The sequence below is a fragment of the Saccopteryx bilineata genome, chromosome 1 (assembly GCF_036850765.1).
Source record: "Saccopteryx bilineata isolate mSacBil1 chromosome 1, mSacBil1_pri_phased_curated, whole genome shotgun sequence".
NCBI lineage: Eukaryota > Metazoa > Chordata > Mammalia > Chiroptera > Emballonuridae > Saccopteryx > Saccopteryx bilineata.
Genome location: NC_089490.1, coordinates 146553434 through 146570351, shown reverse-complemented (window position 1 = coordinate 146570351; position 16918 = coordinate 146553434). Strand labels below are relative to the sequence as shown.

Below are 16918 nucleotides of genomic sequence, written 5' to 3'. Positions count from 1 at the left end.
AAAAATGACCAGATTCCCTCTGTTACATCCGTCTAACGCTTGACGGATGTATCACTCTAGACGCTTGTCTTGGTCACTTGATAAATTTATCCGTCCCACCCTAAAGGCTGGTCCCTGAAAATGTTTTCTGACATTAAACCGGTCCGTGCCCCAGAAAAGGGGACCACTGCCAGAGGACAGAAGACCCTCTTGTTTCCAGTGTGCCTTGGCGTTGATCCATCTGGGAACTGAATCAGGATTCCCTGTGCACACTGTGCCCTCGCCTTCACAAAGAATTTGGGGAAAACTACACTGGCTGCCCCAGGATTAGAAAAAATTCTGTTTAGGGTAAATATCCTAATCTGGGTCAGTTTCCGGTTCACCAAGGGAGGCTGGTTCAGCGGAGCCAAGGTTCTCCCTCTGGCTGTCACTCAGTCTTGGGACCTGTCCAATCAAGAGCGCGCTGGGCCAAGTGGGTGGGGCAACGTGCCGCAACGGTATTTACACCCCTTCTGGTTGCAGAAGTATTTAGTGTCCCCCGTCGCCCACCCCTCACGGTCCCTAGAGGGTCTACTGCAACGTTTGTCGCGCTGTGATCTGCAGTAGTCTTGGGAGTCGTAGGAAGAACTCAGGGAGACCCAGGAAACCTAGAATGGTGAGTATGCATGAAGGATCCGTGCGGTGACGGGAGGACGGGCTGGTTGGAACCAGTTGAAACCGGCTGTGGCGGGACTGGCCACCTCCTGTCACTTGGGAGTCTGAGGACCCTCGTTCATTGGGGCGCTGCTCGGACCTTGTCTCCTCTGGCACGCAGCATAGGTGCTGGGCGGCAGCTGGGACCCCAGGCGTCCTGTCGGGTCACTGCGCGCGGCTTCGCCAGTCCTCTCTGGGCAGCTCTGCGCCCGCAGCCGCGTCTCCCCAGGTGGTGCGGTGACCACGGGGAGGGTCATCGGGGGACGACTGTGACTTGGTCTCCGGGGTGCATTTGTGGGAGGAGCCGAAGTCCCCCACTGTGTGTGGGGGGGGGGGGGGAAGGGGCGCTGTAATAAATCTAAGCAAAAGTAACCCGAGAAGGCGCTCAGATCTTAGGTTCCTAACTGGGCAGGTCCTGGTCAGTCGTTCTACCCCAGGCACACAACTCCTTTAGCAAAAGGTTTATCTGTTCCTTAAGCAAGCCTTGTCTATTGTTCTTGTGCATCTAGGTTAGCACACCTTTGAAATGCGTCTTTTCCAGACATCTTGGAAACGTAGCCAGTCAAGGGAGCAAGCCCATAATCTTGTTAAATATCCTGTAATCCAGTCCCCACCTTGCATTCTCCTACAGTCACGTCATCTTCCTTAGGCTCTTTAATTACAAATGCTTAAAAAAAAAAAACTGCAGATAGAAAGAAAATTGCAAGGGTCTTTTACTGAGAAGCATTTTTCTTGGTCTGTTGAGATCTTGCTGTTTGGCATATACTCTGTTTAGATCAAATAAACAGCAATAATAAAATGTTTTCTACAGGGACATTTCTTAACTCGACATCAGTCGATTTAGTGTTCCCAGGAGGACTGTTTTTGTTCTGAGTTTTCCAAATGTTTGCGAACCAGGGTCTCAGATCCACAACCCTACAGGGTTGAGCTCCAACTTAGCTCTTTCTGGGACAAGTCTCAATATTTAAAAGATTTGTCTTGGGGGGGGGGCGTGTCTGTGAATATTTTACACGAGAGGAAAGCCGAGAACAACCAGAATGAAAACCTAAATTCCTTGAAATCAGATTACTTGAAATCCCCGTTCCTCTCCCCCAGGCTCCTTCCTGGTTTGGACATCTTCTGACAATTTCTTTGGATAGAGGTTCCTCTTTGGAAACTTTCCTGGGTGATCTGTACCATCACACTGCCTGTCACCTTGAGATGCATTGATTAAGTCTTTGTTTTTTAGTAGGAATAAAATATATTTAATCAATAGAGGCTTGAAACACAAGATTAAATGGTTTCAAACAGGCAAGAAAGAGATGAATTTCAGAAAAATAAAATATTCAGGTATTACATTCCCTTTGTATAGAATTTTCTTTCACTCTATATTCCCTTAAGCAGATGTAGTAAATTTCTGAGGTCTGTGTTTTACTTTTGGGTGTTTTGAAATGAAATTGCAGGGTTTAGATTTGGTGAGTAGAACCATTCATCTATGATTATTTACCAACCAATTATTTTTACTGAAAATACAATTAACTGACATTTTCCTGAAAATAACAGGTATTACAAGTTTTCTCATTGAACTAGTAAAAGATCCTTATCGTTTTCTTCCTTCCTTTCTACACAGGGCTGGGTTTATGTGATTTTGGTGGATCCTTTAAGCACTGGGCTTTTGTTTAAAAGTAAGCATTGGGCTTTTCTTGTTTAAAATATCAGTAGCAGTGCGGAGCAAGACCAGTGGAGGTCAGAGGCCCATGGTCAGTGACTTCGGGTAAAACCCCTTGAGCCTGCAAGGGGAAGTGCTGGAAGGACCAGTTAATCTTCTGGGGAGCCGTCCCCTGCAGGTGTCCTACCTGCTCACACCTACCATGGAAGGATCCTGTGCCCTGAGACAAGCTACAGCCCTGGGAAGCTGGGGGTGCACATGCACATGGGATTTGAAGGGGGTGATGATGTCCATTTTGGGGTTATAGTTTCTTAGGCCTAGACATTTTTTGACCTTAGGTTTGTTTTGGATCCGCATTGTGGGTGCACTGAAAATGTCATTTCTGCACATTGAGAAAGTCTGTAAAGTGCAGGGATTCTGACTGCTGGACAAAGTTTGGAGGAATTGGGGAGTTTACTTGGCTCAGGACCTTAAACTGAATCAGGCTGAGAGGTTTCTCACTTGCACGAGTGGAAGCCTGGTGGAGGGAGCGCTTTCATGCTCACATGAGGGGAGTGTGTTGGAGTTCCATGTTTATTCCTGGGGCTGCTCAGGTGTCCTGAGTGCCCTTCCCTCTCTAGGGGTTCTGTCTCCGCAGGGGTCTCTGGACCCTTAGTTTGTGATTATGTTCAACTTTCTCAATGTGGTTTTTCCCCTTAACTGTAGGGAAATAGGCTGCTTCTCTGTTTTGATTCCAATGTTGTTGATTCTTTTGATTAGATTCTTTTTTCCCTTGAATATTGCAGCCCTTTGGTTCACATTTCCATTAGCACTTGGACTTTTAAAATATAACCTGATTGAGGGAAATTATCTGAATAAGGCAATATTGATTGTGCAAAAAATAAAAATTTATTTCCATTCAGGCAAGAGAACTTGAAGATATTAGGTAAATGTTTCAAGTTCTCAGATGCTTTTCTCATTTTAGGTCAGTTTTATGCCTGCCCCTGGAGAACTTTGACATGTAAATGGCTGTCCTATTCCTAAAGTAAATAAGTTCCTATTTGAATGGATTTTGATTTTCACTGATATGAGGAAACATATCAAAACTTAGCTAAAAATTTGAAATTTCTAGTGTAGGGCTACATTGCAGACCCCTGATGCATTTACTCTGTTATTCATTCTTGAAAAATACCCAGAGTGTGAAATGTGGTAGATGAAAAAAATGTTTTAATTTGCCCTTGTTTTTTGTCTTGTTCCGTTTTTTTAGTTGAAAAGGAGTTTGTAAATTTTTTGTACTCTGTAGTTTTATCTCGTTTAAGTTTTTAAAGGCTTAACTTTTGAAGTGGTTTCCTATGTAGAAAAGTTAAAAACAGTAATTTTAAAAGGTAAAGTTGATTAATAATGCTGATACATCATAGGAAATATGGTGTATATAAATGTCTCTTCTTGTTTTAAATAATGAATGGGAAAATGTTTTTAAGTTACTGAGAGGAAGCAAATTTAAGAAAGTCATGCCTACATATCCTGTCCCTCTCCTTTGATCTAACTCCATCCATCCTCAACTGACCTGTTTTGATTACTTCTTGCTCATCCTGTTAGTGTGACTTTGTATAAAAACAAGCCAGTGCACACACCTATTTTTCATACTTGTAGTTCTTGTTGTGAGTGCCCAGGCACCACATATTGGATTTTTGACTCCTGGAAACTTCAGCCTCACCCCTCCCTTTCCCCGTCCTTCTTACCTGTCAGGCTGCTGAGAGCCTGGGTGCTCCTGCTCTGTGAGCTGCTGCTTGCTGGGGAACCCCTCCCCAGGGCTGTGTTGCCCCGGGTTGTATTGTTGACATCACTGAGCCTGGGTTCTGTATACATAGGACGCTGGGTTGATACTTTATGTAATACCTCACTCATCCTTTGGGAGCAGGAGTATGGGAATGGGACCCTTCTTAAGGTGGTCCTAGGGTTTAATATATCTTGGCTGGAACCTGTTTTTGTCTTTTCTCCTCTTTTCTATTCTTTTCTCTTTTTTTTTTCGCGTGAGAGACAGAAAGGGAGAAAGATGAGAAGCATCAAGTCATAGTTGTGGCACTTCAGTTGTTTATTGATTGCTTCTCATGCATGCTTTGGTGAGATGGGGGGTGCTCAAGCCAAGCCATGACCCCTTGCTCAAGCCAGCAACCTTGGGCTTCCAGAGCCAGCAACCTTTGGGCTCAAGTCAGCAATTTTCAGATGTTGATGATCCCATGCTCAAACTGGTGACCCCAAGTTCAAGCTGGCAACCCCACGCTCAAGCTGGCAACCCTGTGTTCAAGCTGGATGAGCCCCCGCTCAAGCCAGCGACTTCAGGGCTTTGAACCTGAGTCCTCAGTGTCTCAGGTCAATGCTCTGTCCACCACCCCTGGTGAGGCCCTATTTATGTCTCTAGCATGAAGGTATGAATGAGGTTGGGGTCATGTTCACAGTAGGGTGGATCTAGGGGGGGTACAAGAATGATTACACCCCATAAATGAAGTGATCTCATCAGATGGTCAGTTTTTAAAGACCAGGTATTTCAGAGAGAAAGATAAGAGACAGTAAAAGGCAGCTCATAAGTGGTAGGTTTCCTAATACCCGAAGGCTCAACCAGGGCCCTTAAGTACCCCTGTTCTTGCTGGCTCTACCTCTACTACAGTACAGGATCCTGACCTTCTGGGCTATTGGGGACACCCACAATCTCACTGTGACACAGCAAGGAGATTAGTTCAAACCAGACGTAAGCCCAGGGTCCTTAAATTCTGTATAGCAGCCATTTCCATGGGGGAAGCCTCTAACTCTAATGGCTCTGATTTGAGGTCCTCTAGAGCAGTGGTTCCCCAACCTTTTTTGGGCCATGGACCAGTTTAATGTCATAAAATATTTTCAACTGGCCTTTAGGGTGAGATAAATGTATCACGTGACCGAGACAAGCGTCAAGAGCGAGTCTTAGACGGATGTAACAGAGGGAATCTGGTCTTTTTAAAAAAATAAAACATCGTTCAGACTTAAATATAAATAAAACGGAAATAATGTAAGTTATTTATTCTTTCTCTGCGGACTGGTACCAAATGGCCCACGGACCGGTACCGGCCCGCGGCCTGGGGGTTGAGGACCACTGCTCTAGAAGAAAAATTTACAAATACCAGTGTCAAGACGACATCCACTTACCAGAAGTTTACCCAGTGACCTAAAATACAATACAGGAAAGGACATAAGAAAGGAAAAAAGGAGAAAACAGGTATTTAAAAAGGTCCACAATTTGACCCAATTGGAAATCTAAAATATACTAAAAGAATTTGCATAACACAAATGATAAAAGGGATTCTTGGCTTTTGAGCCTCTAGTCTAAGATAATGTTGCCAACCCCTGTAACAGTAATTGACAAACCCATATACACAATTACTCAACGCTCGTTCTCAAATTACAGTTTTTACCTAGGATCACAGTAAACTGAAGTGAGGAACTTCATAATCTTAGGGGAGTTACTGATTATAATATGGTGTACTCACCTGTTCTCATAGACATAGCATCCATTGTCCTAAGATATCCCATATTGAGCAGGACAGCTCTGAACCAATAACTCATGAATTTAAATTCAGTCTTCACCTACATGGCTTTACAAAATGGACCCTGTGGATTCTACTCCTTAGTTAAATTAGTTAATATGGCTCAGTGTAAATTAAACTGGGCCTTCAAGGATTGAAAACTGTTAAAAGAAACCTTTAGAAACAAGTGATTATCCCCCTTTGAACAGCTGAGTTTGGTCTGATCTGAAACCTGGAATGAATGACTCTTCATGGTGGGTTACCACAAACTTGAGGATGTGGACATGGCAAATAAACCCCTGTGCCCAACTCCCAACATTATGGAAATTACTCAATCTGCTCAGCAACTGGTACCCACTCTGCTACCATAGATTTGGCTATCTGTTCTGTTCAGGCCTTATTTTAACCCTCTCAGCTGCAGTTGGTCTTCAGCTCTGCTTTAATTGAGCATTAGACATGATTTCTTTTTCTCGCTTAAATCAAATGCACATATATTTTAGAAAATTCTTAGTGGTTGTCCTTGAGTTTACAGAATACATTTATAACTAAGCCACCACCTTTGTCAAGTCACACTGTGCTGCTTCACTGGTTGTTCCCGTGTCTCATACCAGCTACCCCCAACTCTACCTGCCTGTCCCTTGTCACATTGCAGTCATTTATTTCAGTTACTCAAATGCATAATTTCTAATATTGTAAACAAAATATTATCTATTTTTTGATAACAAGTAGAAAAGATACTTGACCTTCATTTATTTTTTTTCTAATATGCCACATTTTTTACAATCTTTCTGATGAGTTTCTGAACATTTTAATCAAAGAAACTAGTGACAAATTTCCTCAATTATAGCCTAAGAAAGTTTTAGGTGATTTTTTTTTCTTTCACAAGTTTAAATACTTTCTTCTACTCTCTTCTTGCTTGTGTGGTCTTTGAAAAGAAGTCTGATTTAATTCTAATTTTTCACACAACTCAATCAACTGTTCAAATGCTATAGAGGTGTTTACCTAAAGCCTGTGTACTGTTATTGCTCAATGTTACCCCATAAGTTTAATTTCTAAATTTAAAAAAATGCTAAAATTTACCTGCCTATAAGGTGTTTTCCCCCCGGGCTTCTTTCACTGTGTTCTCTCTTTGATTGTTGTCTGGGTTGAATATGAGACACTTGGCTGTGCCCTTCTGTTGTTCATCGTGGTTAGGGTTCTCCGACCATCCTGGACATAGAGTGTGTCACTGTTAATTTTAGGAAAATCTCAGTTATTATTACTTTCCTGGTTTCTTCTGTTCCTTTCTGTCTTTTGTGTTCTTCTGATATGCCCATCAGGCGTATTTAACCTTCTATTTGAAGAAGGTACCTAGAAATTATGGATATTGTGTTCTGTTTTATTGTTCTTTTTTATTTATTTTTTGTCTTTGCATGAGACTTTGCTGAAATAATTTTTTATTTTTTTATTTTTTAGCATAGGCCATGTTAAAAACAGCATATTTGGGACATTTTTCTAAATGTTAGGTTTACTTTTTCTTTCCCAATTTTGATGACACTGGATTGCCCTGTGACCTAAATTCTCTGATAAATCTAAGAAAAGAAGTCAAGTTTTTAAACTTTTTTCTGGTGAGTATGGGAACGACAACTTCTAAGTTACTGCAGTACGAACCAGAAACCATCAGTCTACTGCTCCAATTCTGATGATTGATGGCTGACAGCTTTCGAGCCTGTTCCTGTTCTTTCCCCTGTGCCCGCATCTGTACACAGTGATAAGAAGGCCTTAAAGTGCCCTCCTTGTGGCAGCAAGTGATTGAATCCTCATGAGCTCCTGCCCTTGTGTGTGGACTCTCACCTTGGTTCACCCTATCCCCACATAAAACATGTCCATGTCCCATTTTTTCTCTCACAGGCTGTTTAATGTCCTCTTGAGAGGCCTGCTTTACTCTGTGCAGACACCTCAACTGTGACAGTAATGAGCCGTTCTATGCCCCATGAGGTGTGTGCTGTCATCAGCTGATGGGTTCCCATGCTGAGCTGTCATGCTCTCCTTCACCAGGAGCTTGGGAATGACACAAAGGAGGGCAGGCTCTGGATTGGCTGGTCAGGAAACACTCCCTCCTGTGGAGAATGTATGGTAGGTGTTTGCATATTTTTACATACATTTACATAATAAGCAAGTTCATCATCACACCAGTGAGGATGTCTGGATATTAATAAATCCCCTTGCAGCCGAAAGCTCTTAACCTTTCCTCAGTGTCAGCAGCACCCAAGATAGACATGGTTGTGCTGGAAAGAGCTCTTTGGGCATGTTAGCCCCTCGGTGTGTGTGCTGTGTGTGCCAAGGGGCAGCTCTGAGGCCCAGGAGAGAAGGGATGGGTGGTATAAGTTGTCATGCCTTCTTCCTAACACCTGAGCTCTAAGTTCCAAGTAACTTGCTAACCCATCAGTTCAGACAAAGAAAAAGGCAGGATTGAATCTGTGATAAATATCCCATCAGGTAAGAGCAGGGCTTCTCTATAGGAATATTTCCACTCAGCCAGCTGCATATGGTTAATTCTAATGTCCCAGGGGAATTTAGGTCAGCTGGGCTTTGTTTCCTTTCTTTTTTTTTAATTTTGCTTTTCTTTTTTAGGTTTTTAATTGATCTGAGAGAGAGAGAGAAGAAAGAAGAGAGGGAAAAACACCCATTTGTTGTTTTACTTATCTATGCATTTATTGGTTGCTTCTTTGTGCTCTGCCCAGGGATCAAACCCGCAACCTTGTCATGTTGGGACAATGGTCTAACCCCCTGGTTGGCAAACTGTGGCTCGCGAGCCACATGCGGCTCTTTGGCCCCTTGAGTGTGGCTCCTCCACATAATACCACGTGCAGGTGCTACCTCGATAAGGAATATATCTACCTATATAGTTTAAGTTTAAAATTTTTGGCTCTCAAAAGAAATTTCAATTGTTGTACTATTGATATTTGGCTCTGTTGACTAATGAGTTTGCTGACCACTGGTCTAAACAAATGAGCTACCCAGCTAGGGCTTAGCAGGGCTTTGTTACAAGTTAAATTTCCACAGACCTCCTGGATTCTCATGTTTGGTGATGGGACTAGAACAAAAAACTTGTAGTTCTTTTTTTTTTTTTTTTTTTTAATTTTTCTGAAGCTGGAAAGGGAGAGAGACAGTCAGACAGACTCCCGCATGCGCCCGACCGGGATCCACCCGGCACGCCCACCAGGGGGTGATGTTCTGCCCCTCTGGGGCATCGCTCTGTTGCGACCAGAGCCTCTCTAGCACCTGGGGCAGAGGCCAAGGAGCCATCCCCAGTGCCCGGGCCATCTGTGCTCCAATGGAGCCTCGCTGCGGGAGGGGAAGAGAGAGACGGAGAGGAAGGAGAGGGGGAGGGGTGGAGAAGCAGATGGGCGCTTCTCCTGTGTGCCCTGGCCGGGAATCGAACCCGGGACCTCGGTACGCCAGGCCGACGCTCTACCACTGAGCCAACCGGCCAGGCCCAACTTGTAGTTCTTTACTGTGTTTTTTATTTATTGAAACCTCATTAGAGATGTTAACGTCTGCCTCATGGAGGGCTGTAAATGGTGGGCAGTGAGGAAGGAGATGAAAGAATGTTTTTCACAAAAATTGATGGTCTTAAAATGTTAATGTTTGTTTCATTTGAATAACAATTCTTTGATTTCCATATATTCTCTGAACACTGCCATCAGAAAAAAATATAAGTTGTAATGTTATTATAGTAAGAGTGTGTAAATAATTTGCATGTGCTCAAGATGCTGGTAAATTTATGATCCAGCAAGTATAGACAGGGAGTTTCTTATGATCAAATCATAGAATAAATGTTGGGAGACAGGAGACGCACACATAACCTTCCTATAAATGGAAGCTGGGTGTCCAGTGCTGTGAGTCTCACTCATCCTACTCTACACATACTTGGGGTGTTTTAGGACTCGGTGGCCTTTGAGGACGTGGCAGTGAACTTTAGTATGGAGGAATGGGCTTTATTGGATTCTCCACAGAAGAAACTCTACAGAGATGTGATGCAGGAAACCTTCAGGAACCTGGTTTCAATAGGTAAGGATGACAAGTTACCTTCATTTTTTTTTTTCAGTTAAAGAACAAGTGTTTCTTGGCCATCAACATTATTCTCAAATGTATAATGTGGAAGGGGAGGACATTGTAAAATAAACCAACCAGGATCAGAGCTCATCACAGAAACTAGAATCTTAGGTTTTCTCTAATTTCCAATAGCTTGGAATCAATTTTCTGGGTCTGCATTGTAGGAAAGAAATGGGAAGATTATGATATTGAAGATCAGTACAAAAACCAAAGGAAAAAACGCAGGTGAGTCTCACTTAGAATAGAAAGCAAGCACTATCTTACCTGAGAAACCTGTTATTCTACCAAATTTAAAAAGAAGCAACCAAAATAACTTTTGCTTCAAATTTATTACTTATCAGAAAATTTCCACCAAATTACTTTTTTAACATATAACAGAGATATTCAGTGTTTGAAAAATAATTAACATGGGAAAGAGTATTTAATATCTGTATATGAATATCACTGTTGTGATAAGTAGTATTGAATATCTGTATATGAATATCACTGTTGTGATAGTAGCAAAGGTGAACTCCTTGCAAAGCATTCAATATAGGAATTAAGTTTTATTTATTTAATTTTTTTATTTTTATTTATTTTTTTTCTTTTTCATTTTTCCAAAGCTGGAAACGGGGAGGCAGTCAGACAGACTCCCGCGTGCGCCCAGCCGGGATCCGCCCAGCTGGGATCCACTCAGCATGCCCACCAGGGGGCGCTGCTCTGCCCCTCTGGGGCGTCACTCTGTTGCATCCAGAGCCATTCTAGCGCCTGAGGCAGAGTGGCCATCCTCAGCGCCCGGGGCCATTTTTGCTCCAATGGAGCCTTGGCTGCGGGAGGGGAAGAGAAAGACAGAGAGGAAGGAGAGGGGGAGGGGTGGAGAAGCAAATGGGCACTTCTCCTGTGTGCCCTGGCTGGGAATCAAACCCGGGACTCTTGCACACCAGGCCGACACTCTACCACTGAGCCAACCGGCCAGGGCAGGAATTAAGTTTTAAATCATTCATTCAGAGAAGGGGGAAACCTAAAATTTTGTTATAAATCATGAAAATATGGTTCAGATATTTTACTAAGAATTTAAAAATCATTAATGAAAAAAAAAATTAGTAATGTGCTTCTCAATATTTACAGAAATCCAAAATTAGAGAGACTTTGTAAAGGAGAAAAAGGTAGTCGATGTGGAGACAACGTCAACCTTTTTTCAAATCTCAATCAGAAGAAGAAAACTTCTGAAGTAAAACCGTGGAAATACAGTGTGTGTGGAAAAGTCTTTGTGCATCATTCATCCAGTAATATGCACATCAGTTGTCACACTGGAAATAAGCCGTCTGAGTATCAAAATAGTGGAGACAAGCTATATAATTATGACATATGTGGGAGAGCCTTCGGTTTTCTCCAGTGTTTTGACAGATGTGAAAGAAATCACAATGGAGCAAAAGCCTATGAATGTAAAGAATGTGGAAAAATATTTAGTTCTTTAACTTCACTTCAAATACATGAAAGATCCCACACTGGAGAAAAACCTTATAAATGTAAACAATGTGGCAAAGCCTTCAGTTATCTCAGTTCTCTTCGACGTCATGAGAGAATTCACACTGGAGAGAAACCCTATGAATGCAAGGAGTGTGGGAAAACCTTCAGATATTATCAAAATTATCGAAGACATGAAAGTAAATTTACTGGAGAGAAGCCCTATGAGTGTAAGGAGTGTGGAAAAGCCTTCATATGTTATCAAAGTTTTCGAAGACATGAAAGAAATCACAGAGAAGTGAAACCATATGTATGTAAGGAATGTGGTAAAACATTTAGTTGTCTTCGTTATCTTCGAAAACATGAAAGAAACCACACTGGAAAGAAACCCTATGAATGTAAAAAATGCAGTAAAACATTTAGGTATCCCAGTGATCTTCAGAAACATGAAAGAAATCATACTGGTGAGAAACCCTTTGAATGTATGGAATGTAGTAAAGCCTACAGAGATCCCACTTCCTTACAAACACATCAAAGAACTCATATTGGAGAGAAACACTATGAATGTAAGGAATGTGGCAAAGCTTTCAGCTCTCATCAATGTGTCCAAATACATGAAAGAAATCACACTGGAGTGAAACCCTATGAGTGTAAAATATGTAACAAAACATTTGGTTATCCCAGTTCTCTTCGATATCACAAAAGGACACATACTGGGGAGAAAACCTATGAATGTAAGGAATGTGGGAAAGCCTATAGATATCTCAGTTCCTTACGAATACATGAAAGAATTCATACTGGAGAGAAACCATATGAATGTAAGGAGTGTGGGAAATCCTACAGATGTTACCAAAGTTTCCAAACTCATGAAAGTAATCACACTGGGGAGAAACCCTATGTCTGTAAAAAATGTAGTAAAGCCTTCAGTTGTCTTCATTATCTTCGAAAACATGAAATAAATCATACTGGGAAGAAACCTTATAAATGTAAAAAATGTAATAAAACATTTAGATATCCCAGCGATCTTCAGAAACATGAAAGAAATCACACTGGAGAGAAACCCTTCGAATGTAAGGAATGTGGGAAAGCCTTCAGAGATCCCAGCTCTTTACAGACACATGAAAAAACTCACACTGGAGAGAAACCTTATGAATGTAAGGAATGTGGGAAAGCTTTCAAATGTTATCAGAGTTTTCAAACACATGAAAGAAATCACACTGGAGAGAAACCATATGTATGTAAGAAATGTACTAAAGCATTTACTTGTCTCCGGTATCTTCGAAAACATGAAAGAATTCATAGTGAAGAGAACACTGTTAAAGTCAGCAATTTGGAAAAGTCTTCATTTATCATACAACCTTTCCAAATGTGAAAATTTACACTAGAGAAAAACGTTAATGTGCAGAATTTGGGAAAGGCTCAGTTGTCTCAGTTCCTTTCAAAAGCATAAAAGCACCCACTGGATAAACAACTCTTGAGTGTAAACAGTGTGGGAAAGATTTGAATTGATCCACATTGTTACAAGTGAAAATTCCCTCCAAAAAAGAAATGAAAATGTAAATAATATGAGAAAGCTTGATAGAACTGAATCCATGTATAATGTACCAGAAAGTTTTCAACATGGAAGAGTTGTCGTTTTATTGTAAATATATTGTGTTTATTGAACTCCTTTCTCTACTTCATCATTGGACTGTGGATTTTTACTAATTACTTTCAGAAAGGAACACTTGCATGAGATAACAATGAGTCTTTCAACAGTAGTTCATACAATCAATAGGGAGTGCTTAAACATTTAATATTTTCTATTTTGAAACCTGTTAGATACATGGGTGAATTGCAGTATATTTTTTATAAGCAGTTAGGTTAAATATCTTATTTTAATGCTTTATTTGCTGTTTTACAGGGTCATTGAAGAATGACAGTTTGGTATTTGGGTTTTCCCAGTGGCTGTGGCTGTCCTCTCTGTCCCTAGTCCATTATATATATTCTACCATTCCCTCTGACAAAGCTCCTTTTTTGGGTGGTAAAATAGGAATCTTTTTTTGTTTTCTATACTAATAAATAGTTGGAATAAATTTTATGTATGCCAATTTAGGAAACAATAGTTATGTGTGAATTACTTTCATATTTGGATCTTTGTTTTTTGTTCTTCCTTTGTACTGATGTTTGTGAGTAGACTTTGAATTAAGAAGAGGGACCTGTGATAGGGCAACAAGGTCAAGAGCTGAAGCTTTTCCCTCCCCTTAGGTAATGGTGGGACCTTAATTTTCCAAAATTCATCTCCTTTATGGTATTCCATAGTTGCCTCACTTGCATGAGATTCGTAAGGCAAAAACAAAGAAGGCATTAGATTGTAGAGCCAAGATTCAAACAGACAGACATAGGAGCTTGAGCATCAGAGTTTTCCAGCCTATTCTGTATTCTTTCTCCTTTCAGTCAAGACTGACCTCAAAACCACCAACAACTATGTGATGTCTATTTCTGAGAGGTGCAGGTTTCCATCAATGTCTTCACAAAATCCACATCAAAGACCCAGCAGAGCTTGGATTTTTCTGTCCGCTTTCTTGTGTCCGCCGGGAAACTGATTCAGACATGCTTATGTCTAATTCCCCTTTTCTCTAAACTATATCCATATAGGTCTAATTTGTGTAAGAAACACCTTATACTGTTAACAGTGCTAGTGAGTATGCTGTCCTGATTGTCCATGACGTCTGCAGTGGTGCTGTCAGAAAGAGGGCCACCTGTCAGGAAGACTGGGTGCTAACTGTTAACATGTAGCTGCATGGAATCCCTCAGTGTGTTTTTGATCCTGTTTGATTGTATGTGATTGAACCTTCTTTTATTTTCTTGTGAAATGAACACTTCTATAGGTGCTTCATAACAGTATTTTAGTAACTGTTTTCTAAGCTCTTATATATTATCAAATATTGTGTTTTTTATTTTCTGAGAAGATATATTTAAATGTCCTATAATAATGGATTTTCAAATTAACTTTGTAATTCTCTTCATTTATTATTATACTTTATGGATTAATTTTATTATGTGCATTCACATTCAGGTCATTTTTTCTAAGGCATATTTTGTGTTTTTTTTATATAGTTACAGTTTTTGTCATGATACTGCCATTCAATCTTAATATCAAAACCATAAATTATGATTTATTCATTGCCCTCTTGCCTGTTACTGTATGATCAAGGCTGTAGTCAAAGTGAAGGGTCTAATGAATTCTAGTAATAAGAATGACCACAGAGTACACTTGACTGTGGGTTGGAACATAAAAGGTTGATCAAGACTTCTCTAGGATTTGGCCGGTGATAGATGATCTTATGGCTAGTCAAGGCACCAAGACATTTTTGTATATTGCGTGTTCTGAGGAGATAAATGTATCATGTTACTCGTAATCATAAACCTTATTTTCTAGAAGGTAATGTAGTGGGTTGCACTTAATTTGTAAGAAGCCCCAGTGAGTCACATCAATAAGAAGAGGGTAGTGTTGGCCACTTTTAGAATTCGAAATTGTCACTTTTGCCATTTTGTGAGACATGGTTATAAAATATTTTTTTAGTCATGGTGGATCATCGTCACCTAATAGCTTTAATGAAGAGGTGTGTGACATCTTTCCTTTCCACAGGATAGGATTTGGCCATGCAATGAATACAGCTCTTTGTCCTCTGAAAGAGCCTATGGCTTTGATACTTATTATCTGAACACTGATGTACCTCCCATGGTGTGTTATGCCATTTACCATGATGTAGGTCAGTTAAAATATATAAATTCACTTCTTAGTATACCACATTATATTAATATCACATTTTGCCTTGAGTAATGGTAAATTGTGAGAGAACACAAACCTAACAAGGGAGAAAGACAGGACCACTGGCCCAATAGGACCTTTCTTGCTCAGACTGTGCCTTTTTTTTTTTTTTTTCAGAGACAGAGAGTCAGAGAGAGGGATAGGTAGGGATAGACAAGAATGGAGAGAGATGAGAAGCATCAATCATTAGTTTTTCATTGTGCGTTACAACACCTTAGTTGTTCATTGATTGCTTTCTCATATGTGCCTTGACCACCGGCCTTCAGCAGACCGAGTAATCCCTTGCTGGAGCCAGCGACCTTGGGTCCAAGCTGGTGAGCTTTGCTCAAACCAGATGAGCCTGCACTCGAGCTGGCGACCTCAGGGTCTCGAACCTGGGTCCTCAGCATCACAGTCCGATACTCTATCCACTGTGCCACCGCCTGGTCAGGCTCAGACTGTACTCTTGATGTTGTTTTCACATCCCCATTGCCATGCACTTTACAGTCATTGTAGTCGATTCAGCACAAACAAGACCCTGTAGGATTCAGATATGTGACATGAGATAAACCTGCATTGCAGTCCAGGTGCTTATATTTCTGTGGGAAATGATAGTTAACAAATGGTAAAGCTTTAATTTATAAGAAAATAGGGGCAATGAAGGAAAGTAAAAACTGATGTGACATAATAGGGATGATGGGGTGTGTGTGTATATGTATAGGAGTCTCAGCGAGGATGTCGTTTTTGCTTGGATGTCGACCATCTAATACAGCTTAAACACTGTTTCAGGAACTGCTTGGGGGTGGAAATAAATAGAGCCCAGTGGTGTAGAATGTCCTGCTTTCACTGATACACAGTAAAAACTCACCATAGAGATAACAATAGAGACATGGTCTGTCTTTATTTATGCAGTTGTTAGAAATGTGTGTATATAAGGTGGCCATGCATTTGGACATTGTTTTGTAGAATTTAAGACTTCGTATTGATTTTGGCCACAGATATTTGGGGTGTCTTTTTGTGTTTAATCCATTTGAAAGGATTTTCACTGAACTTTAAATATTTACCATCTTATACTATTTGACATTTTCTTTCTTTTTTTTTGAGAGACAGAGGAAGGGAGAAAGGGCAAAGCATCAATTTGTTGCCTCACTTAGTTCTGCTATTGGTTTTTCATATGTTCCTTCACTGGGGCTCAAACCAGTGACCTTGAGTGTCAAGCCAGTGCCCTCAGGGTCAAGCCCTGAGTGGGGCTCCAACCAGCAACCTCAGCGCTCTCGGGGTGGCACTTTATCCACTGTGCCACCAGCCAGGGCTTGACATGTTCATTTTGCTGCTGTCACACACTGAGTGACACCAACTATCTCCCATTACACTATGGAGTCCTCCTAATTGAAAGAGTTACGTTCATCTACACTGTTCAAGTTTCATCTTGAGTTTATTATATGTGTACAGTAATATTCCCCAGTGGGAACAACCACAAGAGGTGTGGGTATGTAAAAGCAATCATTCAAGGAACAATTGAGGTGACTTTCAAAGAGGGTGTCATTGTGAGTCATATTCTAATTGAATATAATAGGAGAGATGGAAAATGTCGCAGCCCCTTTCTCTTGCAGGAGTAGCCGAAGGCTTTGTTTCATGATCCGCGCAGCCCCACAGTCAGTCTGCTGTTCACAAGGTTCATTCCATGTGCTCAGACTTCCAGCACATTTGATGGAAGGCTGAAAA

The 16918-nt window shown here is 41.0% G+C and overlaps 1 protein-coding gene across 1 annotated transcript; it reads left to right on the top strand.

Annotated features, from left to right (window-relative positions):
* The first annotated feature begins 473 nt into the window (after positions 1-473).
* On the top strand, positions 474-14316 carry LOC136333116 (zinc finger protein 709-like). Its single transcript, XM_066272060.1, has 5 exons — positions 474-634; positions 7747-7971; positions 9783-9909; positions 10119-10179; positions 11062-14316. Exons 2-5 carry the CDS (start codon positions 7864-7866, stop codon positions 12770-12772), a joined length of 2007 nt encoding a protein of 668 aa, XP_066128157.1. The 5' UTR covers positions 474-634; positions 7747-7863; the 3' UTR covers positions 12773-14316.
* The last annotated feature ends 2602 nt before the right edge of the window (positions 14317-16918 follow it).